Source organism: Pan paniscus, chromosome 11, assembly GCF_029289425.2.
Source record: "Pan paniscus chromosome 11, NHGRI_mPanPan1-v2.0_pri, whole genome shotgun sequence".
Lineage (NCBI taxonomy): Eukaryota > Metazoa > Chordata > Mammalia > Primates > Hominidae > Pan > Pan paniscus.
Genome location: NC_073260.2, coordinates 11930568 through 11957872, shown reverse-complemented (window position 1 = coordinate 11957872; position 27305 = coordinate 11930568). Strand labels below are relative to the sequence as shown.

Here is a 27305-nt window from a genome sequence, read left to right as displayed (position 1 = left end):
GAGTGCTTCACATGTCTTATATACATTACCTTGCTTCACAACTCTCCTGGAAGATAATGGTCATCCCCACTTAGAGATGAGGAAACACAAGGCCCAGAGAGGGATTACAAGCCAAGCCTCTTACTCCCATGCCCTGGCTCTTTCCAGAATTACACCAGCATTCCACCGCAGCTGCCTGCACCCAGAGTGTTGGGTATGAATCGGGTACAACTGGTGAGATCCAACAGTGCCTCCTCATTCGACTTGTGTGCACACGGGGAGAAGGTGGCATTAAAATCCACAGGGAACTCAAAATATGGAGGCAGGTAGATGAAGATTCAAGAGTCAGGACTCCCTGTGAAGTGAGTGACACTTAAGAGGGGGAGTGGAGCCCAGATCTGTCACACATACGGCGTGGGGGACCCCACCTACCACTGGTCCTCAGCACCTGGAGACCCGAGCCTTCAGCAATCTGGGAAGCATGAAAGTGGGTTTCGGTGCACAGGGCCACGCCTCCGCCGCCAGCAGCCCAGCGGGAGCGTCTGACCAGTCTCGGCCTCCGAGAGGAGAGGGAGGCGGCCCAGGACGGTCTGCTTAGAGGCTCTCTCCCCTGCAGAGCTGGGCCCAGGCAGAGGTCAGACGCCTCCAATACAGTCCCCAGGGCAGCGATTAAAGCAGGGCAGGAACTGCAGACCCGACCGGGCAGGACAGGTGCAGCTTCTCGGAGTTGGGGGCGGGAAGTCTCGGGCTGAGGCCCACGTGCTTCGCCTTCGCCCCGCCTCTACCCTCATTGGTTGAAGCCAGATTGAGAGGAGGTGCCAGAAAAAAAAACTCCTCCCTCCAACCTCATTGGCCAGCTCAGTTCTGAGGCAGCTCTCCGGCCCCGTCTATGGGCTCGCACTACACTCCAATTGGGTGGTTGTTCTCCCAGACGGAAACTCCGCCCCACCTGTACCTTGGGCCGCTCCGCCCTAGGGGCGGTTCCAGCGCGCTTCGCTAATCGGTTCTATGCTTCCATTGGTCTGCTTTAATATGAAGGGCGGGTCCTAGCTGATTCGCTAGCCCCGCCTTGCGTTCCTATTGGCTGCTCCTGCTCTGCGGTTCCGATCCCGCCCAGCACCGTCCCCCACCCCCCGCCGCCCATTGGCTGCGAGAGGCCGGTGCGGGCCGCACTCGCAGGGCCGGTGGCGGTTCAGGGGCCAGAGCTGGCCGATCGGCGTTGGCCGCCGACATGACGCCCGAGGACCCAGAGGAAACCCAGCCGCTTCTGGGGCCTCCTGGCGGCAGGTGAGCTCCGGGGAACCCGGGCCCGGATGCGGCCTCGCCCTCCCGCCCCTCCGCGTCCGCTCCGCTCACCCTCGGCCCTGTCCCCCCAGCGCGCCCCGCGGCCGCCGCGTCTTCCTCGCCGCCTTCGCCGCTGCCCTGGGCCCACTCAGCTTCGGCTTCGCGCTCGGCTACAGCTCCCCGGCCATCCCTAGCCTGCAGCGCGCCGCGCCCCCGGCCCCGCGCCTGGACGACGCCGCCGCCTCCTGGTTCGGGGTGAGGCCCCGGGCTCGCTCCTCCAGCCCTGGGACCCCACGCCCTCCTCTCGGGACGGGCATCGGGACCCTCCGCCCCCCACCCTTTCTCTCGGGACAGGCATCGGGCCCCGCCGCCCCCCACCTTTCCCCACGAGACAGGCATTGGGCCTCTCTGCCCCCCATCCCTTCCCTCGGGACGGGCATCGAGCCCCTCAGCCCCCACCCCTCCCCTCGGGACGAGCACCGGGCCCCTCAGCCCCCTACCCCTCCCCTCGGGACGGGCGCGGGGCCCCGGCTCCTTTACCTCTGAGCCCGCGGGGAGTGGGCGGAGGGGGAGGATGGGCTGCGGCTTCGGCGCCCCCTCCTCAGCAGCCGCCCGCCTCCAGGCTGTCGTGACCCTGGGTGCCGCGGCGGGGGGAGTGCTGGGCGGCTGGCTGGTGGACCGCGCCGGGCGCAAGCTGAGCCTCCTGCTGTGCTCCGTGCCCTTCGTGGCCGGCTTTGCCGTCATCACCGCGGCCCAGGACGTGTGGATGCTGCTGGGGGGCCGCCTCCTCACCGGCCTGGCCTGCGGTGTTGCCTCCCTAGTGGCCCCGGTGAGTGTCCCGTCTCTCGAGTGTCCTGTCTCGCGGCCTGAGACCGAGGGGGAGTGGGACAAACCGCTCCCCAGGCCTGGGGGCGCGGCTCCCCCTGGCGGGACCTTCTGGGTGCCAGGCTTGAAGTCCCTGCGTTATCTCGCGGTCCCTCCCGTCGACCCTGGGAAGGATCCTACTGTTCTCTCCATTTTACACTGAGGTCATGACATGCAGTCTCGGAAAGGTGAAGTCCTTTGCCCAGGCGAGGTCCACAGCTAGTCAGAGGGGAAGCAGTTGCAGGAACCCAGGGTTGTCCCACTTAGCCGTGCCCCTCTTTTGCTCTACAAACCTGCGGATGATCCACAGGAGCCCACTCCCTACATTTTGGTTTTCATCCCTGGCTTCGGGTCAATGACTGCAATTAGCAGGAAGTTCCTGTCCTGATTTCTCTTGGGGCAAAGGCTGCTGGCCTCTGTGTTCCCCTTCCCTTCTCACAGGCCAGCCCCTCTGGCTTCCCCATCTTCCCCCTTTCCCCCTCCTGACCCAGGCTGCCCACTTGGGAGCCCCGAACATCTGGGTCAAATCCTGGTTCTGCCACTAACCTGAGCAGAGTGCCTCCCTGGGCCTCAGTTTCCTTCTCTGGAAAACAGGGATTATGGCATTAGCCCCTGAGGTAGTGGTCAGGATTCAGTGGGACTTTGGATAGACAGCCCCTGGCATGGCTTGTAGAGGACTGGATCCTGGCAGCTTGGTGATCCATGAACTGCCCCCAGCCATGGGCTTGGACAGTATCTCCCCCAAGTAAGGTTGAAAGCAGCCACTCAGGCCCCTCCCTGGGTGCTCATTTCACCAACGTTGGCTAACCGGCAGCAGCAGCTGGACCAGAAGAGGGTGGGGAAGAAGCTGGGCCTTTTATGTCTTTGGTTTTTTTAACTGGGCAGAAACACACCTGTGTTAGGGGCCTAAGCTATGGAATAACCTTAGATGCATGGGTGAGGGCCTGGTGGCCTGTGGGCCCAGGAGGGAGCTAGTGGCAGCCACTGGTAGTGACCGAGGCAGAGAGTTCATGCTTCTAGTCCAAGGCCACCACTCAAAGCGTGGGCCCTGGGCTAGGATCCTGGGTGGGCGTCACGTGGAGCTGGTTAACAAGGTGGAATCTTTCGCCTGTCCAGATCTACTGCATCGGAATCTATGATTTACCCAGGATGTCTGTGCACATTAAACGAAGGCTTGAGAAGCTCTGTGCCCACCGCCTCTCGTCATCATATGCAGCCCTCTCCGTTACCCTTAATCCCCTTTAAACACCTGCCACAGATCTTTCAGTGGTGGGGACCTGGGGATGGCTCTGCTCACCTAGGCAGGTTCCACTAAGGGGCTTCAGGGCCTGCCGTAACCCCCTGCAAGGACTTTCCTCAGCTCTGAATGGCTGAGACCTTTCCATTTTAAGAACTCTTGGAGCCCGAGTAAAGCCTCATCTTTTTTTTTTTTTAATTTTTATTTAAAAATTTCGGAGTTTCGCTCTTGTTGCCCAGGCTGGAGTGCAATGGTGGGATCTTGGCTCACCGCAACCTCCACCTCCGGGGTTCAAGTGATTCTCCTCCCTCAACCTCCTGAGTAGCTGGGATTACAGATGTGTGCCACTAGGCCCAGCTAATTTTGTATTTTTAGTAGAGATGGGGTTTCTCCCTGTTGGTCAGGCCAGTCTCAAACTCCCAACCTCTGGTGATCTGCCCGCCTCGGCCTCCCAAAGTGCTGGGATTGCAGGCGTGAGCCACTGCGCCCAGCCATAAATCCTCATCTGATTGCTGGCAGGTCTACATCTCCGAAATCGCCTACCCAGCAGTCCGGGGGTTGCTCGGCTCTTGTGTGCAGCTGATGGTCGTCGTCGGCATCCTCCTGGCCTACCTGGCAGGTGTAGTTGTCATTATCTCTTGCTTCCTGTTTGTGGTCATGTGGCCATTTTACAGATGTGTAAACAGAGGTTCAGTGAGGTCAAGGGACTTGTCTGAGGTCACATAGCCAGTGCCCAACATGCCAGGCTCACCTTCCTGGGACCTTGGGATAGGTGAGTCTTTTTTTTTTTTTTTTTTTTTTTTTTTTTGAGACAGAGTCTCGCTCCGTCGCCCAGGCTGGAGTACAGTGGTGGCTCACTGCAACCTCTGCCTCCTGGGTTCAAGCGATTCTCCTGTCTAAGCTCCCCAAGTAGCTGGGACTACAGGCATGTGCCACCACACCTGGCTAATTGTTTGTATTTTTGGTAGAAAGGGGGTTTCACCATGTTAGCCAGGATGGTCTTGATCTCCTGACCTCATGAACCGCCAAACCTCAGCTTCCCAAAGTGCTGGGATTACAGGTGTGAGCCACCGCGCCCAGCCGATAGGTGTGTCTTATGACTGAGTTCCAGGGACAGCTGGAGAAGGTGATATCCTCATCTTTCCTGAAGCCCCCTCTAGGGGTGTGGGAAGGGCTGACTGCTTAGGTCAGTACCTTACTGTGCAGTGACAAACCAGAGGGCTCCAGAGGTGGGTGGGTCCCTGTAAAAATCTTCAGCCCGGGCGAGTAAAGGGCTGAGCAAGTCCCCCTGAAAATGTCAGTGCCAGATTCACCATGTCGGCGAGTTGCAACGTGAAGGAGGCCGGGGTCCTGGGGACCCCGAGGGGCAAAGCTGGGCCAGCATGAAGAAACTTCAGGAGACAGGTGTGTTCTCATTAGAAAGAGGCCAGGCTTTAGAGGCCAGACCCAGTGGCTCACACCTGTAATCCCAGCACTTTGGGAGGCAGAGGCGGGCGGATCACTTGAGGTCAGGAGTTCGAGATCAGCCTGGCCAACATGGTGAAAACCCATTTCTATTTAAAATACAAAAATTAGCCAGGCGTGGTGGTGGGCACCTGTAATCCCAGCTACCTGGGGGGCTGAGGCACAAGAATTGCTTGAACCCAGAAGGCTGAGGTTTCAGTGAGCTGAGATCGCGCCACTGCACTCCAGTGTGGGCGACACAGTGAGACTCTGTCTCAAAAAGAAAGAAAAAACAAGGGCAGGCTTCAAATCTGACCATCCTGGGTTTGGGGATAGCCTCTCCTACGTGCTGTGTGACCTTGGCCAAGTCACACCACCTCTGAAAGCCTCAGTTTCTCTCTCTTGAAATGGGCATAACCTCATCTAGTCCAGTACCTGTCCATTAAATTAATTGACACATGAAAAGTGCCTAACAGTGGGTTCCAAATGAGAATTGTCAAGGGATGACTTGAGAACCATAGGGATCATCGTAGGAGGCCTCGGGGGCCTGACGGGCTATGGCCTGGCCCAGGGCACAAGCCCTCTGCATCGTCAGGGCGGATGATACACAGGTCTTTGGTGTTTCATTTTTACCCACTTAACCACCCTAACAAATTCAGAATCCTGCCAGCGATCTGGCTACCTTGGGAGACCTGAGTAAACCAAAGCCCCCACTGTGTGCAGGTGTTGACATTCATCATTTCGGGGACAGGTACTGGGTGTCCACCCACCCGTGGCACTATCTTCAGCTCATCTTAATATGTGCTTGTTGCTTCTCCTGCCTTTCCTGATCAATTTCTGTGAGTTTCGATCCACTGGGGTGGGTGAACTCTGATAACTCCACAAAGTGACATGGTGGTGGCACGTTTGCTTCACATTGGGGCAATCATGTTCCAACAACTAGACTTCATAGAACAATTGTCTGCACCCCCAGCACAGAAGAAAAATAGGGACATCATGGCTATCTTAGAGGTATTTTTCCACTGGGAACCAGGGATGGGTAAGCCTTGGGCTTAGGAAAAATTAGTAATTAGAGCAGCAATGCCCTAGACTCATTTATTCCAGGGCCCCTTTGTAAGAGAACCTTTTAACTTTATATAAAACTAGGTAATTCTGCACTTATGCTGTTCTTCATACGTCAAGACAGCAAAATCCTCTCACCTCTCTACTTTCATGTATACTTTGAATAGATAATGCATTCAAATGACTCAATACTCAAGTGCCAGAGTGGAGAGATGTCCAGTGAAAAGCTTCCTCCACCTCTGTCCCTTTCTTGTCTGGGGGAGCCCCCATTGCCTGTTTCTTGGTAGCCTTCAGAGAGTCTGTTCATATGAGGGACATGCATATTTATCCTCCCTCCCCCACCTCTTCTACAAATGGTGCCACATCATACCACGCGGACACGCAGCAAGCACCTCATCCTTCGTTTTTGTGGCTACATAAATGTTTCGCTGAATGGATGCAGCCTAGTAATGTCCGCGTTGTCATACCCACTGTCGCTTCCGCAGCTGGTGTGATTGGCCCGTGCCATGTGCCTTCATGAACAGTTGTGATAATGGCAATGTCAGTAGCGAACACGAGGGCAGATGTGCAGAGGCAGCGAGGCCCCATCTCTGAAGCTGAGTCTTTGAGGCTGGCAAGGCCCAGGCTGGCTCACCCTGGCTCTGACACCAGCCTCCCCCACCCACCCCCCGCAGGCTGGGTGCTGGAGTGGCGCTGGCTGGCTGTGCTGGGCTGCGTGCCCCCCTCCCTCATGCTGCTTCTCATGTGCTTCATGCCCGAGACCCCGCGCTTCCTGCTGACTCAGCACAGGCGCCAGGAGGCCATGGCCGCCCTGCGGTTCCTGTGGGGCTCCGAGCAGGGCTGGGAAGACCCCCCCATCGGGGCTGAGCAGGTGAGAGGCTGGAAGGCAGAGCTGACAGGAGTGGGACAGCAGTCACGGGAGGGTAGCACAGCCTGTTCCCAAGGCCACACACTTGGGGGGTGGGGGACAGGGAGGTGCCTATCCACCCTCCACCCTCAGCGAGGACAGGCCCAGTGTGTCCTGTCTTTGAGCAGGCCAAGACAGCTGGAGCCCCACGGAGCTGGGCCCTGGCCTCCAAAGTCACCAGCAAAGCCCGAGCTTTGACCCTTACTGTCCCAGGAAGAGAATGGCCAGGCCTGGTGGGGGATACAGAGGCAGAGCTGAGGACTTGGATTTAACAAGGGAGTTGCAAGGCAGGGTAGAGGGCTAAAAGTCTGGGTTTTAGAGTCACCCAGGCATGGGTTTGAAGCCCCCACGCTGCCCCTCACCTAAGCCTTAGCTCTTCACCTGTGATGTGGGAGTCAGCACCTGCTTCACAGTGCTGGGTGGGACTCAGTGGGGGAAAGGAAGGTGGGGCTTAGGGAGGAGGGGGGCTCATTGGGGAGGGTGGGGTCAGCGAGGAGGATGGGTTCAGTGGGGAGGGGAGGGACAGGGCTGTAGGAGGTGCTTAGCTAGGGCCAGGCCCAGACCTGAGGCAGGTGCTGGATGTGTTGGTGGTGGCAGGGATGAGGGCAGCAGCTTGCTCTTTGCCCAGATTACCTCTTTGTGGCTCCCCCCACCTGTCAGGAAGTGCCCTGGGCAGGTGAGGGTCATCTCACCTGACCCATGGGGAGGCTGGGACTTGTCTGCACACCTGAGGACACAGGGGGTGCTGGGATGAGGAGCCAAGACATGGGAGTCAGCACTCCCCAAGCCTTAGGGCAGTAGACCCCCAGAGGGGGGCCGCTTGCGGGAGGGGAGAGAGAAATCCTGATGGCCAGTATCCGTCAGAGCAGAGCTTTCACCTGGCCCTGCTGCGGCAGCCCGGCATCTACAAGCCCTTCGTCATCGGCGTCTCCCTGATGGCCTTCCAGCAGCTGTCGGGGGTCAACGCCGTCATGTTCTATGCAGAGACCATCTTTGAAGAGGCCAAGTTCAAGGTAAAAGGGCCCTGCCTGGCCTGCCTCGTCCAGCCCCCACATAGATGGAGCTTCCTCCCCAAGCCCAGGGCCCAGCCATCCAGCACAGGCCTGGAGAGGGAGGGACCCAGCTCTCGGCTGGCCCACCTGACCTGCCTGGGCTCTGTCTCCCCCAGGACAGCAGCCTGGCCTCGGTCATCGTGGGTGTCATCCAGGTGCTGTTCACAGCTGTGGCGGCTCTCATCATGGACAGAGCAGGGCGGAGGCTGCTCCTGGTCTTGTCAGGTGAGGGTTCACCCCTGTGCAGCCTCCCCGCCATGGTGGGGAGGGCCTTCGCCAAGGCCACCACACTGCAGGAGGAGGACAGGGAGCATTTGTGATGACAAACATCATGGACTAATGCGGCCATGATTTGACAGCAGCTTGTCACCAAGCACTCACTGCAGGCCTGTCCATGCCAGTGGCACTCCCACACCACGCCTTTAACCTCTGTGGTGAACCCACCAGAAGGCACTCTCACAGCCCCAGCTTATGACGGGAAAACTGAGGGCCAGGAAGGTGAAGTGACTCAAGAGTTTGTGGGTCCTTTTGGACAAGTGACTTTACCTCTCTGAGCCTCAGTCTCCCCCTCTGGGAAGTGGGGGTAATGGCAGTGCCTCCCTCAGCACCATTTTGAGGAGTGGGAGGTGATCCACGTGAGGCCTTCAGCAAGAGCTGTGGCCCACGGACATTTGGTACCCAGCAGCTGCTGCGAAGACGACCGTCGGGGCTGAGGGTTACTCGCTGCTGCTTCTGCGCCGGTACCTCCCATTTCCTCGGCCCAGAGGGTCTGCTCCGGGAACTTTTTGCAGTTCGCTGAGGTCCAAGGCAGGGTGGCTGCCACCCACTCAGGGTTCCTGCGGCCAAGGTGCCAGAACACCAAGCTGGCTGTTCTCTGGGAGCCGGGCCTGCCCCTCTCAGAGGCATCCAGGCCATGCTGCTGCGCCCTGGGCCGTTCCCCGGGTGCCCCGCCCAGTGCCACCCTCCCGCCTGCAGGTGTGGTCATGGTGTTCAGCACGAGTGCCTTCGGCGCCTACTTCAAGCTGACCCAGGGTGGCCCTGGCAACTCCTCGCACGTGGCCCTCTCGGCGCTTGTCTCTGCACAGCCTGTTGATGCCAGCGTGGGGCTGGCCTGGCTGGCCGTGGGCAGCATGTGCCTCTTCATCGCCGGTAAGGGGGCCTGTGGGAGGCTGGGCGAGGAGTGGGAGGTGATCCCCCCGGCCCTGCTGTGGCGGCTCCCGGCAGGTGGGGTCTTCCCCAGCCTCACCTCTCCTCTCGTAAGTTCCAAGCTCTGCATTTCTAGCTCTGACCACATGCAGCTGTGGAACTAGGCCCCTCTGCGTTCCTTTCACTTAATCCCCTGAGCAGCCCTCGAGCAGGCCCCGTTGTGACCCCATCTCAGAGACAGAGCCTGTGCCTGAGGAGGGAAGAGGCTGGCCGAGGCCTTGGCAGGAAAGCATGGAGCTGGCGGGACCACACTGGGATCCGGGACCCCACAGCCCCACAGGCTGGGAAGCTGGGTCTCTTGGCTCTGCAGCAAGCTGAGGAGCCCAGCCCTGCGGACTCTGATGCCTGTCTTGCCTGTCTCGCTCCCACAGGCTTTGCGGTGGGCTGGGGGCCCATCCCCTGGCTCCTCATGTCAGAGATCTTCCCTCTGCATGTCAAGGGCGTGGCGACAGGCATCTGCGTCCTCACCAACTGGCTCATGGCCTTTCTCGTGACCAAGGAGTTCAGCAGCCTCATGGTGAGGGCAGGCTCCACCAGCACCGCATTCGCGCAGTCAGCCGAGAAGCACTTTCTGAAACCACTTGTATTGCAGAAGACCCAGGGTCGTGGCCTTACATGCAGCCTGAGCCCCACCATGCCTGGGCCACTGGCCATCTTGGGCAAGGCGACGTGGAGGCAGATGGGCTAGGCCAGATGGGGAACCCAGGCTGTGACCCCTTGGGAGTCCTCTGCCTGTCTTGGCAGTCAGACAGCACAGCTGGCCTCTCCCCTTAGTGAACGTCAGGAAAGCGGGCCTTGAGCCTAAGGTCTTACATGGGAAGAGTTGACAGGGCTGGGCTGCAGCCCCACCCTGGCTACTTCCTTGCTGTGTGACCTTGGGTATGATGCTTACCTTCTCTGAGCCCGCTTCTTTGGCTGAAACTGGAGGAGAGTAACAGCAGCTTGCTCTTAAGACGGATGGGAGCATTAATTCAGTTCATCCTGTTGCTGCCTTCTCACGGATGGACTGGCACAGGTGTGGCCCCTGTCCCGGGGCTTCCCAGCCAACAGAGAGACAGTTCTGGGGTAGATGATCTGGTTGTTTGTTCAGTCATTTGTGCCCTCCAGGTCTCCTGGCATGTGCCATGTCCAGGCCCATTCAAGGCGCCAGGGAGAGCAATGAACAAGATGGACAGGGTCCCCTTTATGACAAGGACGGGAAAGGCCATGGCAGTGGTGGGAGAATGAACCCCAGTGGGGCTGGGTTAGGATGTGGTGGGGCGGGTCATGAGGGGCCAGCCTGGAGTCTGTGCAGAGCTTGGGACCCGCTTAGGCAGGACTGCCCGGGGAGCACATCGAGGGGGCCAGGCCGATGCCTGGGGGTGGAGATTACTTGCTGCAGCTGGGAGGGGATGCGCAGCAAAGGAAGGAGGAAAAGAAGCCAAGAAGGAGGTGACAAAGGACCTAACAGTCCTTTTTTAGGAGAGAAAATGTCCAAGAGGCCAAGAGAAGGCCTTCGAGGAGGGAGAGATCACCAGGTCCCAGAGGACCAGGAGCTGAGAAGCACCTTTTTAGTTCTGGCACGTGGGAGGTCACAGTGGTGGTGGATGGCAGGGACAGGTTCTGACTGAAGGGGACGGCTCAATCCTGCCTCCATGCCACTAGCCCCAAGAGTCCCCATGTGCTCCTGGGGCCATGCTCGCTTTGCCCTGTCTCACCCATTTCCACCACACTATGAAAGAACCCCCCGGGGGCCTCAGGGTGGGGCCAAAGCTGAGGGTGGAGGGTTGGTCTGTGGGCCCTGGAGTCAGACCTGGAACAGGAGCCCAGCTGTCACTGGATAGCGGGTCTCTGGCCTTGAGGCAGTCACTTCATTGCTGTGAGCCTCAGTTTCCCCAGCCATACGACCTTGGTATCTTGGACAGTGCTCGGCCCAAGCCACCAGACTGGATGCCAGACTATCCTCCATGTCCCAGAGCTGGGTGGAGATAAAATGGGTGTGGCCTTGGGCAGGGCAGGCTGGGGTCAGGGGACTGGACCCCCTGGTGGCAGAGCTGTCTCAGTGATCGAGTGGGGCTTCCTGATCTCTCCCCGCGTCCACCCATGGCCTTTCCTCTCTCTGCAGGAGGTCCTCAGGCCCTATGGAGCCTTCTGGCTTGCCTCCGCTTTCTGCATCTTCAGTGTCCTTTTCACTTTGTTCTGTGTCCCTGAAACTAAAGGAAAGACTCTGGAACAAATCACAGCCCATTTTGAGGGGCGATGACAGCCACTCACTAGGGGATGGAGCAAGCCTGTGACTCCAAGCTGGGCCCAAGCCCAGAGCCCCTGCCTGCCCCAGGGGAGCCAGAATCCAGGAGCACAGCCCCTTGGAGCCTTGGTCTGCAGGGTCCCTCCTTCCTGTCATGCTCCCTCCAGCCCATGACCCGGGGCTAGGAGGCTCACTGCCTCCTGTTCCAGCTCCTGCTGCTGCTCTGAGGACTCAGGAACACCTTCGAGCTTTGCAGACCTGCGGTCAGCCCTCCATGCGCAAGACTAAAGCAGCGGAAGAGGAGGTGGGCCTCTAGGATCTTTGTCTTCTGGCTGGAGGTGCTTTTGGAGGTTGGGTGCTGGGCATTCGGTCGCTCCTCTCACGCGGCTGCCTTATCGGGAAGGAAATTTGTTTGCCAAATAAAGACTGACACAGAAAATCAGGTCAGTGTCTCTGGGCTTTGTGCAAGCTCAGTTTGAAAAGGGTTTATTCCCATCACTTCCAGGACTAGACGCTGCCCAGGACACCCTGTGGCTTTACTTGCTCATGGTCAGCCAAGCTTACCCTTCACACTGAGAAGTCATTTCTGGCTACTTCCTTGGGCTCAGTTCCCTGGGTCATCAGCCATCAAATCTTGTTGAGTTTAAAAAATAAACAGCAAAAAACAAAACAAAACAAAAAAAAACACCTTTTGTTCTGTTGACTTTAATGGAGCCAGAAGTCTTTTATAATTTTATTATTAATTAGCTAATATGTGTTCATTGTAGGGAAATTTAAAAAGATTTAATATCATTTTTATAGCTGTTAACCAGCTGCTAGGCACTGTCCTAAGCACTTTACAAATATTAACTCATTTATTTGAATAAACAATGATAAAACTATTTACAGCCACCCCTTTCCAGAGATAACATCTCTGTTGGGATTTTGTTCTGCCAGGCACGGTGGCTCACACCTTTAATCCCAGTGCTTTGGGAGGCTGAGGCAGGAGGATCTCTTGAGCCCAGAAATTCGAGGCTGCACCACTGTACTCCAGCCTGGGAGACAGAACAAGACCCCAACCCCACCCCCGCAAAAAAAAAAAAAAAAAAAAAAAAGATTTCAGTTCTATCTTGAAAGATCTCACTTCCAACACACATGCTGTCTAGCAACACTAAGTAGAGGGGACCATTCTTCCCAACTCACGGCTGCTTTGTCCACTTCCCAGACCTGCAGCCCCAGCGCCTGCCCAGCTTGGCATCTCCCATTAAGTCACATAATGAGGGCAGAGAGCAGGGGCCTGTTTTTGCGGACACTTGAAGTACAGCATGGACCAGGCAGAGCAAGGCGCCGGATCAGATCAGTTCCAGAAGATATGCAGCAGCTGCTCTGATTTCAGTGAAATGTGTGAAACCATGCACAGGACTTTGGACAACTCTCAGCTGTAGCAAATCCAGTTTCCCCTTGGGCCTTCCAGAAGCAGGGTCCTGTCTCCGCGCAGGAGCATCTCCCGTGGCAATGGCTGCACCTCGGCATCCGCATTACCAGTGCTTGCGTGGCAGTCCACTAATCAGGTGAGAACCATATTGCTTTTTGCATCTCAATGAAGCAATAGTAGCAATTTATCAAGCACTTTTTTTTCCAGACTGGTATAAAATTGTATGTGCTTTTGTAAACCATTTAACAATAAAAGTAAAATACAAAGGGGAACAGGGCACGGTGGCTCACGCCTGTAATCCCAACACTTTGGGAGGCCAAGGCGTGTGGAGTCAGGAGTTCAAGACCAGCCTGACTAACATGGTGAAACCCTCGTCTCTACTAAAAATAGAAAATTAGCCGGGCATGGTGGCACATGCCTGTAATCCCAGCTACTCAGGAGGCTGAGGCAAGAGAATTCGCTGAGGCTGAGGTGAGAGAATCCCTTGAACCCAGGAGGCAGAGGTTGCAGTGAGCCAAGATCGCGCCACTGCACTCCAGCCTGGGGGACAGAGTGAGACTCTGTCTCAAAAATACATACATACATAAAATAAAAATCATTAGAGATATATTCTCTTTCCACCAGCTTTGTGCCTGGAGGTTATGGATGTGGGGCTCTGGCTGCCCTCTTGCCACCAACTGGAGCTTCAGACTGAAGCTTAACATGGGCCAAAGCAAGCATGTAGGAGAGATAGGGAGGTTGGGGGAGACGATGGGGAGGTGGGGGAGATGGGGAGGTGGGGGAGACGATGGGGAGGTGGGGGGAGATGATGGGGAGGTGGGGGAGATGATGGGGAGATGATGAGGTGGGGGAGATGATGGGGAGGTAGGGGGAGATGATGGGGAGGTAGGGGGAGATGATGGGGAGGTGGGGGAGACGATGGGGAGGTGGGGGGGAGACGATGGGGAGGTGGGGGGAGATGATAGGGAGGTGGGGAAAAAGATGGGGAGGTCAGGGGAGATGATGGGGAGATGGGGGAGATGAAGAGGAGGTGGGGGAGATGATGGGGAGGTGGGGGAGATGATGGGGAGATGATGAGGTGGGGGAGATGATGGGGAGGTAGGGGGAGATGATGGGGAGGTAGGGGGAGATGATGGGGAGGTGGGGGAGACGATGGGGAGGTGGGGGGGAGACGATGGGGAGGTGGGGGGAGATGATAGGGAGGTGGGGAAAAAGATGGGGAGGTCAGGGGAGATGATGGGGAGATGGGGGAGATGAAGAGGAGGTGGGGGAGACGATGGGGAGGTGGGGGGAGATGATGGGGAGATGGGGGAGATGATGAGGAGGTGGGGGAGACGATGGGGAGGTAGGGGGAGATGATGGGGAGGTGGAGGAAGATGATGGGGAGGTGGGGGGAGATGATGAGGTGGGGGAGGTGATGTGGGGGGAGCTGATGGGGTGGGGGAGGTGATGGGGAGGTGGGAGAGGTGATGGGGAAGTGGGGGAGGTGATGGGGAGGTGGGAGGTGATGGGGAGGTAGGGGAGATGATGGGGAGGTGGGGGGAGATGATGGGGAGGTGGGAGATGATAGTGAGGTGGGGGTAGGTGATGGGGAGGTGGGGGGAGATGATGGGGAGGTGGGGGGAGGTGAGGGGAGATGATGGGGAGGTGCACATCAAAATGTGAACAGTGCTGCCCTGCCACTTGACTTTTTGAAAGCTGCCTTGAAAATAAGCTTTCTGGGTCCAAATGATCCTTTGCTCAAGCAAAGCCACTGATACATGGCTTTAGGTTAGTAATATATAAAACCCAGAGCTTATGAGTGCGGGGAGGAAGTATTCACAACATTATGGTTATATAAACATCGTTACTGTAAACCTAATGAAATGGACTTAAAGACATAATCCTATGTCAGTCAGCCTGTGTTACTCAAAAAGGAATATTCTAAGCAGCAATATAAAATGGATTTTCTCTTATACTACATCAGTTAATTAAAATAATGCCAGATTTGAGTTTGTACCTTATTTAGGACATGATAATATTAGATTTCTTTTTTTCCTGGAGTTTTGTTGTTGTTGTTTTTTCCTTCTTAAGAAACGTGTCATTTTCTTCACCATATGACTGAGGTCTTTCCCCTTTGTAATATGCTAGCTGTTGCATGGAATCCATTTTTTTCTCCTTCTGACCTCTTGTTTTGGGGGACCTGCGGCAAAGCTGTTTTCGTTTCATTGATTCCTGGGTTAATTTCTCTGCTTCTTGGGTTCCACACCTTGCTCCTTGGATTCCATTTCTTTTTTCTTTCTTTCTTTTTTTTTTTTTGAGACGGGGTTTCGCTCTTGTTCCCCAGGCTGGAGTGCAATGGCTCGATCTCGGCTCACTGCAACCTCCGCCTCCTGGGTTCAAGTGATTCTCCTGCCTCAGCCTCCCGAGTAGCTGGCATTACAGGCACCCGCCACCATGCCAGGCTAACTTCTTGTATTTTTAGTAGAGACGGGGTTTCACCATGTTGGCCACGCTGGTCTTGAACTCTTGACCTCAAGTGATCCGCCCACCTCAGCCTCCCAAAGTGCTAGGATTACAGGCATGAACCACCGCGCCCGGCCTCTTGGATTCCATTTCAATTTGCAGGGCTGCACCTTCACAGGGCTACCATGTCTGATATCAGTCATTTTTTCAGGACAGGTACAGAGGGAGCGAGTTTCTGCATGCCTAAAAAGCCTTTATTTTACTGTCACTTTTTTTTCTTTCTTTTTTGTAGAGACAGGGCGAGTCCATACAGTAAAGTGAAAGCAAGTTTATTAGCAAAGTAAAGGACTAAAGAAAAGCTGCTCCATAGAGCAGCCCCGAGCGCTGCTGGTTGCCCATTTTTATGGTTATTTCTTGATTAGATGCTAAACAAGAGGCGGATTATTCATGCCACCCTTTTTTAGACCATATTAAGTAACTTCCTGACATTGCCATGGCATCTGTAACCTGTCATGGCGCTGGCGGGAGTGTGGCAGTGAGGACGACCAAGATCACTCTGGTTGCCATCTTGGTTTTGGTGGGTTTTGGGCCGCCTTCTTTACCGCAACCTGTTTTATCAGCAAGGTCTTTACGACCTGTATCTTGTGATGACCTCCTATCTCATCCTATTACTTAGAATGCCTTCACCATTGGCATTGGCAGTGCAGCCCAGGAGGTCTCAGCCTCATTTTACCCCGCCCCTACTGAAGATGAAGTTGCTCTGGTTCAAACGCCTCTGATACCATGAGATTTTGAATCTCGATACTTTCTTCTGGGAACTTGTTCTTCTTTTACTTCTTCATTCTCACATCCCAGCCCCTGATTTTCTCTGTTTCCTCTTTCTGAAACTTCTAGTAGACACTGTACTTCCTGGCACAGTCTCCTCCCTCAATTTTTCACTTATATACTCTTTTAGTGTCTTCATATTCTAGGAATTTTTTTTTACTTAATCCTCTAGCTCTTCTACAAAATGTTCTGTTTTGTTAATCATGTTTAACATAATTTTGATCCTTTTAAATGTATTGAGACCTATCTTGGTGAATGTTCCATGTGCAATTGAAAAGAACATGTACTGTGCTGTTGCTGGGCGGAGTGTTCTATAAATGTCACTTAGGTCAAGTTGTTTAATAGTCTGCTTCAGGTCTTCTGTATTAATCAGGGTTCTCCAGAGATTAAACTAATGGTGTGTGTGTGTTGGGGGGGGTGTGTATGTGTATGTAGAGAGAGATATATAGAGAGAGAAATAAGAAATCAGTTCACATGATGGCCAAGCACGGTGGCTCACGTAACCCCAGCACTTTGGGAGGCCAAGGCAGGCAGACCACTTGAGGTCAGGAGTTCGAGACCAGCATGGCCAACATGATGAAACCCTGTCTCTACTAAAAATACAAAAAAATTAGCTGGGCATGGTGGCATACTCCTGTAATCCCAGCCACTTGGGAGGCAGGAGAATCACTTGAACCTGGGAGGCAGAGGCTGCGGTGAGCCGAGATCGCACCACTGCACTCCAGTCTGGGCAACAGAGACTCCGTCTCAAAAAAAAAAAAAAAAAGAAGAAATCAGTTCACATGATTATGAAGGCTGAGGTCACAAGATCTGCAGGGTGAGTTAGCAGCTGGAGGCCAAGGAGAGCTGATGGTGCAGTTCCAATCCAAAGGCCAGCAGGCTGGAGATACAGGAAGAACCAATATTGCAGTTCAAGTCTGAAGGCAGGAAAAGACTGTCAGTCATCCCCACTCAAGAGAATCAGGAAGCGTTTCCCCTTACTTTCGTTCTACTCAGGCCTTCATGGATTGGATGAGGCTCGCCTACATTGAGGGGGGCAATCCGCTTCACTCAGTCTACTGATTCAAATGTTAATTTCATCCAAAAACACCTTTACAGAATAATATTTGACCTGTCAGGTTGACACATAAAATTAACTATCATGTCTTCTAAATCCAGGTTTTCTGTCCACTGATTCTGTCGATTACTGAGAGAGGGTGTTGGAATCTCACCTCTGCATGTGTATTGTCCAGCTCTGTAGTTCGTTGGCCTTTGTCTGGCACTTTGGAGCTCTGCTCTTAGGCACCTGTGCATTTAGGATTGTACCGTTCTCCTGACTGCTCCATCCTTTATCTTTAGGAAATGGTCCTCTTTATCCCTGGTACTGCCCCTTGTTCTGAGGTCTGACCCTGTCTGACATGAAAATCGCCACTCTGTTTTGGCAGTAATTTCTAATATTGTCTTATTCCCTGTGCCTTTTTATTTTATTTATTATTATTTTTTAAATTTTCCTGGTTTCCTTGGTGTCTTCTAAACCTGTGCCTTTTTCGTAGCATCCTGTGCTCTTCTTTTTAATGGCTTGCCTGTTTGAATTTCTCTAAGGATACATATTTTCACTTTTTATTTTATTTATTTATTTATTTTTATATGAAAATATATATGTGCCATTTATTTTATTTTTTTTGTTGTTGTTGGTTTTTTTTTTAATTATACTTTAAGTTTTAGGGTACATGTGCACATTGTGCAGGTTAGTTACATATGTATACATGTGCCATGCTGGTGCGCTGCACCCACTAACTCGTCATCTAGCATTAGGTATATCTCCCAATGCTATCCCTCCCCCCTCCCCCCTCCCCACCACAGTCCCCAGAGTGTGATATTCCCCTTCCTGTGTCCATGTGATCTCATTGTTCAATTCCCACCTATGAGTGAGAATATGCGGTGTTTGGTTTTTTGTTCTTGCGATAGTTTACTGAGAATGATGGTTTCCAATTTCATCCATGTCCCTACAAAGGACATGAACTCATCATTTTTTATGGCTGCATAGTATTCCATGGTGTATATGTGCCACATTTTCTTAATCCAGTCTATCATTGTTGGACATTTGGGTTGGTTCCAAGTCTTTGCTATTGTGAATAATGCCGCAATAAACATACGTGTGCATGTGTCTTTATAGCAGCATGATTTATAGTCATTTGGGTATATACCCAGTAATGGGATGGCTGGGTCAAATGGTATTTCTAGTTCTAGATCCCTGAGGAATCGCCACACTGACTTCCACAATGGTTGAACTAGTTTACAGTCCCACCAACAGTGTCAAAGTGTTCCTATTTCTCCACATCCTCTCCAGCACCTGTTGTTTCCTGACTTTTTAATGATTGCCATTCTAACTGGTGTGAGATGATATCTCATAGTGGTTTTGATTTGCATTTCTCTGATGGCCAGTGATGGTGAGCATTTTTTCATGTGTTTTTTTGGCTGCATAAATGTCTTCTTTTGAGAAGTGTCTGTTCATGTCCTTCACCCACTTTTTGATGGGGTTGTTTGTTTTTTTCTTGTAAATTTGTTTGAGTTCATTGTAGATTCTGGATATTAGCCCTTTGTCAGATGAGTAGGTTGCGAAAATTTTCTCCCATGTTGTAGGTTGCCTGTTCACTCTGATGGTAGTTTCTTTTGCTGTGCAGAAGCTCTTTAGTTTAATTAGATCCCATTTGTCAATTTTGGCTTTTGTTGCCATTGCTTTTGGTGTTTTGGACATGAAGTCCTTGCCCACGCCTATGTCCTGAATGGTAATGCCTAGGTTTTCTTCTAGGGTTTTTATGGTTTTAGGTCTAACGTTTAAATCTTTAATCCATCTTGAATTGATTTTTGTATAAGGTGTAAGGAAGGGATCCAGTTTCAGCTTTCTACATATGGCTAGCCAGTTTTCCCAGCACCATTTATTAAATAGGGAATCCTTTCCCCATTGCTTGTTTTTCTCAGGTTTGTCAAAGATCAGATAGTTGTAGGTAAGCGGCGTTATTTCTGAGGGCTCTGTTCTGTTCCGTTGATCTATATCTCTGATTTGGTACCAGTACCATGCTGTTTTGGTTACTGTAGCCTTGTAGTATAGTTTGAAGTCAGGTAGTGTGATGCCTCCAGCTTTGTTCTTTTGGCTTAGGATTGACTTGGCGATGTGGGCTCTTTTTTGGTTCCATATGAACTTTTAAGTAGTTTTTTCCAATTCTGTGAAGAAAGTCATTGGTAGCTTGTTGGGGATGGCATTGAATCTGTAAATTACCTTGGGCAGTATGGCCATTTTCACGATACTGATTCTTCCTACCCATGAGCATGGAATGTTCTTCCATTTGTTTGTATCCTCTTTTATTTCCTTGAGCAGTGGTTTGTAGTTCTCCTTGAAGAGGTCCTTCACATCCCTTGTAAGTTGGATTCCTAGGTATTTTATTCTCTTTGAAGCAATTGTGAATGGGAGTTCACTCATGATTTGGCTCTCTGTTTGCCTGTTGTTGGTGTATAGGAATGCTTGTGATTTTTGTACATTGATTTTGTATCCTGAGACTTTGCTGAAGTTGCTTATCAGCTTAAGAAGATTTTGGGCTGAGACGATGGGGTTTTCTAGATAAACAATCATGTCGTCTGCAAACAGGGACAATTTGACTTCCTCTTTTCCTAATTGAATACCCTTTATTTCCTTCTCCTGCCTGATTGCCCTGGCCAGAACTTCCAACACTATGTTGAATAGGAGTGGTGAGAGAGGGCATCCCTGTTTTGTGCCAGTTTTCAAAGGGAATGCTTCCAGTTTTTGCCCATTCAGTATGATATTGGCTGTGGGTTTGTCATAGATAGCTCTTATTATTTTGAAATACGTCCCATCAATACCTAATTTATTGAGAGTTTTTAGCATGAAGGGTTGTTGAATTTTGTCAAAGGCTTTTTCTGCATCTATTGAGATAATCATGTGGTTTTTGTCTTTGGCTCTGTTTATATGCTGGATTACATTTATTGATTTGCATATATTGAACCAGCCTTGCATCCCAGGGATGAAGCCCACTTGATCATGGTGGATAAGCTTTTTGATGTGCTGCTGGATTCGGTTTGCCAGTATTTTATTGAGGATTTTTGCATCAATGTTCATCAAGGATATTGGGTATTTTCACTTTTTAAATATCAGCTTTAGGCTGGGCACAGTGGCTCACACCTGAAATCCCAACACTTTGGGAGGCCAACGTGGGCAGATCATTTGAGGTCAGGAGTTCGAGACCAGCCTGGCCAACATGGCAAATCCTTGTCTCTACTAAAAATACAAAAATTAGCCAGGCGTGGTGGTGCACGCCTCTAATTCCAGCTATTTGGGAGGCTGAGGCAGGAGAATTGCTTGAACCTGGAAGGAGGAGGTTGCAGTGAGCTGAGATCACACCACTGTACTCCAGCCTGGGTGACAGAGCATCATGACTCTGTCTCCAAAAAAAAAAGAAAAAAGAAAAAAAAACCAGCTTTGATTGAGGCATTATTTACTTAAGTAAAATTCAATAATTGTAAGTATAAAATTTAATGACTTATGACAAATGTATACAGTCATGTAACTGTCAGGCCTCTGAGCCCAAGCCTGCACGTATACATCCAGATAGCCTGAAGAATCACAAAAGAAGTGAAAAATGGCCAGTTTCTGCCTTAACTGATGACATTACCTTGTGAAATTCCTTCTCCTGGCTCAGAAGTTCCTTCACTGAGCACCTTGTGACCCCCACCCCTGCCCGTAAGAGAACGACCCCCTTTGACTATAATTTTCCACTGCCCACCCAAATCCCATAAAAGTGCCCCACCCCATCTCCCTTTGCTGACTCCTTTTATGGACTCAGCCCGCCTGCACCCAGGTGATTAAAAAGCTTTATTGCTCACACAAAGCCTGTTGGTGGTCTCTTCACACGGACACGCATGACATTTGGTGCCGTGACTCGGATCGGGGGACCTCCCTTGGGAGATCAATCCCCTGTCCTCCTGCTCTTTGCTCCATGAGAAAAATCCACCCACAAGCTCGGGTCCTCAGACCAGCCCAAGAAACACCTCACCAATTTTAAATCGGGTAAGCGGCCTCTTTTTACTCTTCTCCAACCTCTCTCATTATCCCTCAACCTCTTTCTCCTTTCAATTTTGGCGCCACCCTTCAGTCTCTCCCTTCCCTTAATTTCAGTTCCTTTCCTTTTCCAGTAGAAACAGAGGAGACGCTTTTTTTTTTTTTTTTTTTTTTGAGACAGAGTTTTGCTCTGTCACCCAGGCTGGAGTGCAGTGCTGTGATCCCCGCTCACTGCAAGCTCCACCTCCCAGGTTCATGCCATTCTCCTGCCTCAGCCTCCCGAGTAGCTGGGACTACAGGCGCCCACCATGTCTGGCTAATTTTTTTTTGTATTTTTAGTAGAGACGGGGTTTCACCATGTTAGCCAGGATGGTCTCGATCTCCTGACCTCATGATCCACCTGCCTCAGCCTCCCAAAGTGCTGGGATTACAGGTGTGAGCCACCGCGCCCAGCCCGAGACACGTTTTATCTGTGAACCAAAAATGCCGGCGCCCGTCATGGACTTGGGAAGACAAGTCTTCCCTTGGTGTTTAATCACTGCGGGGATGCCTGCCTGATCATTCACCCACATTCTAGAGGTGTCTGATTACCATGGGGATGCCTGCCTTGATCCTTCACCTTGGTGGCAAGTACCACCTCCCCTGGGTGGCAAGTACCACCCCCCCCCCGGGGTGGCAAGTACCACCTCCCCTGGGTGGCAAGTGCCCGCCCCCACCTCTGTGTCTCTACCCTCTCTTTTCTCTGGGCTTGACTCCTTCACTATGGGCAACCTTCCACCCTCCATTCCCCCTTCTTCTCCCTTAACCTGTGTTCTCAAAAACGTAAAACCTCTTCAACTTTTGCCTGACCTAAAACCTAAGTGTCTTATTTTCTTCTGCAACACCACTTGGCCCCAACACAAACCTCGATAATGGTTCTAAATAGCCAGAAAACAGTGCTTTCAATTTCTCCATCCTACAAGATCTAGATAATTTTTGTCATAAAATGGGCATAGTCTGAGGTGCCTGACATCCAGGCATTCTTTTACACATTTGTCCCTCCCTAGTCTCTGCTCCCAATGTGACTCGTCCTAAATATTTCTTCTCTCCTGTCTGTTCCTTCCGTCTCCACCCCAAGCTCTAAGTCCTTTGAATCCTCCTTTCTACGGACCCATCTGACCTCTTCCTTCCTCCCCAGGCTGCTCCTCGCCAGGCTGAGCCACGTCCCAGTTCTTCCTCAGCCTCCGCTCCCCAACCCTATAATCCTTCTATCATCTCCCCTCCTCACACCCGCTCTGGCTTACAGGGGGAAGGTAGCCAAGGATGGAGTGAAATGCAGGGTAAATGTCTTAAAGGAAATGAGAGGTTCTACGAGGCAGGCTAGTGGCTTGTAACCTACATGGAAGAAGTTATGAAAAGATGACAGAATGGAATGAGCCTGTGAGGGTGAAAGGAGGTATTTCCTTGGTCTAAGAACCATTTGCCTTCAGTGGGGAGGGATTGATAGGTGGAAACTTCAGTGCGAGAGTAAGTAGGCGTGACTGATGAGGAGAAAAACTGGCCATGAGGGACAGAAGTAGGAATAGTGGCTGCTGCTTTTTCTGTCTTATCAGCATAATTGTTGCCTTGAGCAATGGAATGTGGGGCCTTTTGATGGCCTTTGCAGCTTCCTTTGGAAGTAAAGCAGCCTTGAGAAGAGTTTTTATTAAAGAAGCATTAATGATGGAGGAGCCTAGTGTAGTGAGGAAACCTCTTTCAGCCTATGTAACAGCATGGTAGTGCAGCTATTTCCAACTTGGGGCTATATGAATAAAGCCACTATAAACAGTTACATACAAGTCTTTGTGTGGAGTGGACTCGCTGGGTCATGTCTTATGTTTAAGAAGCTGCCAAACTGTTTTCCAAAGTGGCTGCACCATTTTGCATTCCCACCAGCAGTGTAGGGGAGTTCCAGCTGCTCACATCCTCCACCACACCAAACCTGGCATTCACTGTGAGGAATACAGCTACTTACACGCTTTTTCAAAGTTGTCTTCTGTTCTCGACTTCCTCTGGGATCAGTTGATCTGCTTGTTTATGTTGGGCCATCTCTTTTATGCTGCTGGTTTATCTCAAATATCTGGTGAGCTCTGGTTGTCCATATTTAGGAATAAAGAACTAGGCAGCTTAACTGCAGTAGCTGGTATAAGCCTTCCCCCTCCCCCACCTCTCTACCTATTCTATGCTCTGTTATGGATGTGTTCATTTCTATACATCTCCAATGTCATTTCAGTGGGATTTGGCAAAGGAGAAAAGGAGGTAAATGTGTAAGTTTAATTCACCATCCTGAACTAAACTTTTTGCATCATTTTAATAATTACTTAGTATTGTTTGCCTTTGGAGTCGTGGTGCCTGGCAAAGACAGTACTCAAATATGTTGAATGTAGGATTATTTCATCATATAAATATATCAGAACTGAAGTCAACCCCACATTAAATACATCAGAACTTAACTCCAATTGCTCCACATTTACATTGTTTCCAGTTTTCTGCTTATTGCTAATTTTGCTATTATATAGATATAAATTTAGAGGGAGATGAGAGACAATAGCAGCATCAAAGAGGAGAGAGGGGAGAGCAATGGCACAGAAGAAAAGAGAGATGATGGAGATGAGTGACGGAGATGGAGACAGAGGTGATGGTGATGGTGGGGAAAAGGGAGATGATGGAGTTGGAGATAGAGATGGTAGAACTAGAGATAGACCTGTGCCAGCCGGGCGTGGTGGCTCATGCCTGTAATCCCAGCACTTTGGGAGGCCAAGGCAGGCAGATCACGAAGTCAAGAGATTGAGACCATCCTGGCCAACATGGTGAAACCCCGTCTCTACAAAAAACAAAAAATTAGCTGGGAGTGGTGGTGCGTGGCTGTAATCCCAGCTACTGGGGAGGCTGAGGTAGGAGAATCACTTGAACCAGGGAGGTGGAGGTTGCAGTGAGCCAAGATCGCACCATTGCACTCCAGCCTGGCGACAGAGCAAGACTCTGTCTCAAAAAAAAAAAAAAAAAAGAAGAGACCTGTGCCTAACTGAACAGAAACTTCCATAGGAGGGAACATTAGAGCATTAGAGGTGTCATTGCTGGCCAAGGGGTGTACATTGTCAAAGCTATTACACCCCAGAAGGTTACACATGGGCTGTGTCTGAAAGGGACCTATTCCCTCATCTCCAAATCAGTTATCAGGGAGTCCACACCATGGACCAAGGAAGAGGACCCGAGACAGGTTCATGCACACATTAGGTGTCTGATGACTGGGACAGCTGTTTTGCTTGATACCTCAGGCCACACAGGGCTTGAGCAAGCAGCCTAACCTCCCTAAACTACAGCCTCTGCTCGGGACACCCACTCTCATCCACCTCGCAGAAGACTGGTCTTTGTCCTGGATGAGTTCTCCAACTGGGGCTTCAGGCCAGAGGCTGTTCCCAGCTCTGGCTTGGCTGTTCTCCAGCCTCTGCAAACCAGGGCTTGCAAAAAAAAAAGAGGGAAGGCAGGAGGATGTGTCAGCCCCCAGGCTACAAGATAGATGGTAAACATGTGGGCAAGGAACATGTCACTGTGGCTTCAAACTCTTCCTCAGCCTGTCTCCTTTGCTCTCTGCTGGAGTCTGCATGGAGGGTAAGAGTGTGCTTAGTTCCAATTCTGGTTGTTCCACTCCCTGCCTATGTGATGTGGACAAGTCACCTGACCTCTCTCAGCCTGTTTCTTCAACTGTCAAACGGGCGTCATGGCACTACCTCCCTCATGGAGTTGTGAGGATGAAAGGCAAGAATTATGTAAAGCACCTGAACCTGGGGACGGGACAGAGTAAGTGCTCCGGCAATGGTCGCTGTTGTTACTGGTGCGAGTGAGGGTGGGGCAGGGGGCGTGGTGAGGGTGGGGAGCTGTGCTAGGCGGGTGGGAGGCCCCGGGGGGGTTCATAAAGGGACATTTGAGATCTTCAATCATTTTTCTCCTTATATTCTATTTCCTACCTCGCCCTCTTGGCAACTCCCACCCACACCACCTGCTGTTGCTACCAGTACCCACTTACCCATGCCAATAATGGGATTCATACTCTTCAGAGGTCCCTTTGTTTCCCTTTAAGTCTTCCCATCAGAGCACAGAATGCTTCGCGGATCCAGAGCCAGCCCCCATTGACCATCCTGTAGGGGCCCCAGAAGCCCAGCCTGGCGCCATCAGGAAAGGATTATGGAGAGGAGCACTGGATAGAACAGCCCCAGGGAACAAGTGCAGCATAAGCTTGCTTTACCCAGCCCAGGGCCGAAATCTGCACGGCCCACGGATGCCCACTACCCCCTTACACCATCCCAGCTCCTGCCCCAGAGTAACTTGGCTTCTGCAAACCAGAGAGACTTGTCCCTGATGTCCCCCGGGGACCAGGGGTGGAAGTGCATCAGCTGGAGCAAGACACACTAGGCTACCTCATGGTGGGCGTGTGCGGGATCCCAGGGCTAAGCCAGCAACCCTGTAGTGGCCATTGGGGTTGGCACCTACTGAGCCTGGGGCTGCACGCAGAATCGCACCAGCTGAGGTGTGACGCTCTCTGCCGCTGCCTTGTGGCCTGGGCAGGATGACACTGCCTCTGGTCCCCAACAGAGTGAAGAGTGATTGATTATGACTCCAAAGCTCATTCAGCCTGCTGGACAAGGCAGGATCAGCCAAAGGGGTTGAAACCTGCTTCTGCTTGGTTTCTTTTGTTTGTTTGTTTTTGAGACAGAGTATCACTCTGTCGCCCAGGCTGGAGTGCAGTGGCATGATCTCGGCTCACTGCAATGTCCGCTTCCATGGTTCAAGCGATTCTCCTGCCTCAGCCAACTGAGTAGCTGGGATTACAGGCGTGCACCACAACGCTCAGCTAATTTTTTGTATTTTTAGTAGAGACGGGTTTCACCATGTTGGCCAGGCTGGTCTCAAACTCCTGACCTCAGGTGATCCGCCTGCCTCGGCCTCCCAAAGTGCTGGGATTCCAGACATGATCCACCGCGCCTGCTTGGTTTCTGGCTCCTTCTGCTCCTCTTTCCTCTGTCCCTTTCAGACCACACTCCCAGAGGGAGCACAGATCACGGCCCTCAGACTCCATCTCCCAACACGCTGCTGTGACAAGCACTAATGGCCTCCAGAAGGGGAACCCAACTCGCCATCAAGGACACTGGGGGTGGTGGCATGAGAGCTGCAACCTCACATGGGACCCTGGGTTAGGGGGGACACCTGGTAGGGTCTGGCCTGGCTTCCTCTGCTGTAACTAAGTCACCGCTTCAGTCCTGCTGTCCTGACCACCCACGAGATGATGGGTCTCAGTCCCTGGGTCATTAGGATTCTGTCGATGTGTCAGAGGTCCCACTGTTGGAACACCTGCTATGCACGGGCTCTCACTGGGAGACCGAGGCACACCTTGCTTGACACCAGATGAAATGACCCAGACCCTCCTTGGTCTTTGGGGAGCAAATCTAGGAGAAAAGGACTTAGGGCAGGTCAGTCACTGAGCAGTGAGACAGGAAAGGCTCTGCGGGCTTGCACAGAAGGGATCGTTATGCCTGAAGCATCCGCAGGGGCTTCCCAGAGAAGGCTTTGAGCCCAGCCTTGATGACAGAAGAGCAGGCCAGGAGACAAGAGAGGCACCCAAAGGAAGGGAACAGCACATATGAGGTATGACACAGCAGGTGCCGTGTATAGTTTCTGCAAAACTTGAGGCTCCTCCTCCCAGCCTCCTTGGTGACTTCCTCTGCATTGGCCAGACTGGGGCACTGCTGAGATGGTGCCACGAATAGCTGACCAGGAGATAACAGGATGATGGCAGCCATTGGTGGACTCTGGTCATCAGGAAATTGAGGCCCAGTTGTTGCCTTAGCAACTATGGCTGGGGCAGGGAAAGGCTGGGGTTGAAATTACAAATTCGTCTGACATGCTGAAAAGAAGGGCCAGCGACACAAGGGTAGGGTCCTCCTTATCTCTGAGGCCCCATCCCTCAGAGCTGAGGCAAGGACGGAGCCTTTTTCTTAGCTACAGACATCACACACTAGGCTGGGGACAGTGGCTGTGCCTTCCTGATCACTCAGGAAAAAAGGAATGCCAAGCTTGGGTCTAGGGGTGGTGGCATGGGAGGAGTGTTGAAACAGGCACTTGGAGAACCCGTGCCTGCCCTGGGGGAACATCATTCATTCACTCTTTCAGCATCTGACTACCTACTGTGTGTCAGGCAGTTGTAGACACTGGTGATATGGTGGCGGCAAAGAATACAGCACCTGCTCTAATGGGAATTAGCTTCTGAAGAGAGGCAGACAATAAGAAGTAC

General features: G+C 52.3%; 1 protein-coding gene across 3 annotated transcripts; it reads left to right on the top strand.

The window, feature by feature from the left end:
* The first annotated feature begins 1090 nt into the window (after positions 1-1090).
* SLC2A8 (solute carrier family 2 member 8) lies at positions 1091-13384 on the top strand. 3 transcript variants are annotated; one of them, XR_612782.5, is made up of 11 exons: positions 1097-1266; positions 1356-1518; positions 1886-2092; positions 3884-3983; positions 6544-6740; positions 7646-7789; positions 7945-8053; positions 8804-8977; positions 9406-9551; positions 11139-11565; positions 12466-13384. XR_612782.5 is itself a non-coding variant. In XM_003824005.5 (10 exons), exons 1-10 carry the CDS (start codon positions 1211-1213, stop codon positions 11274-11276), a joined length of 1434 nt encoding a protein of 477 aa, XP_003824053.1. In that variant the 5' UTR covers positions 1091-1210; the 3' UTR covers positions 11277-11941. The 3 variants fall into 3 exon arrangements, 2 of the variants coding, with proteins under 2 accessions (XP_003824053.1, XP_008975973.1); XM_003824005.5 differs by lacking the exon at positions 12466-13384 and having other exon boundaries at positions 1091-1266; positions 11139-11941; XM_008977725.4 differs by lacking the exons at positions 9406-9551; positions 12466-13384 and having other exon boundaries at positions 1123-1266; positions 11139-11941.
* The last annotated feature ends 13921 nt before the right edge of the window (positions 13385-27305 follow it).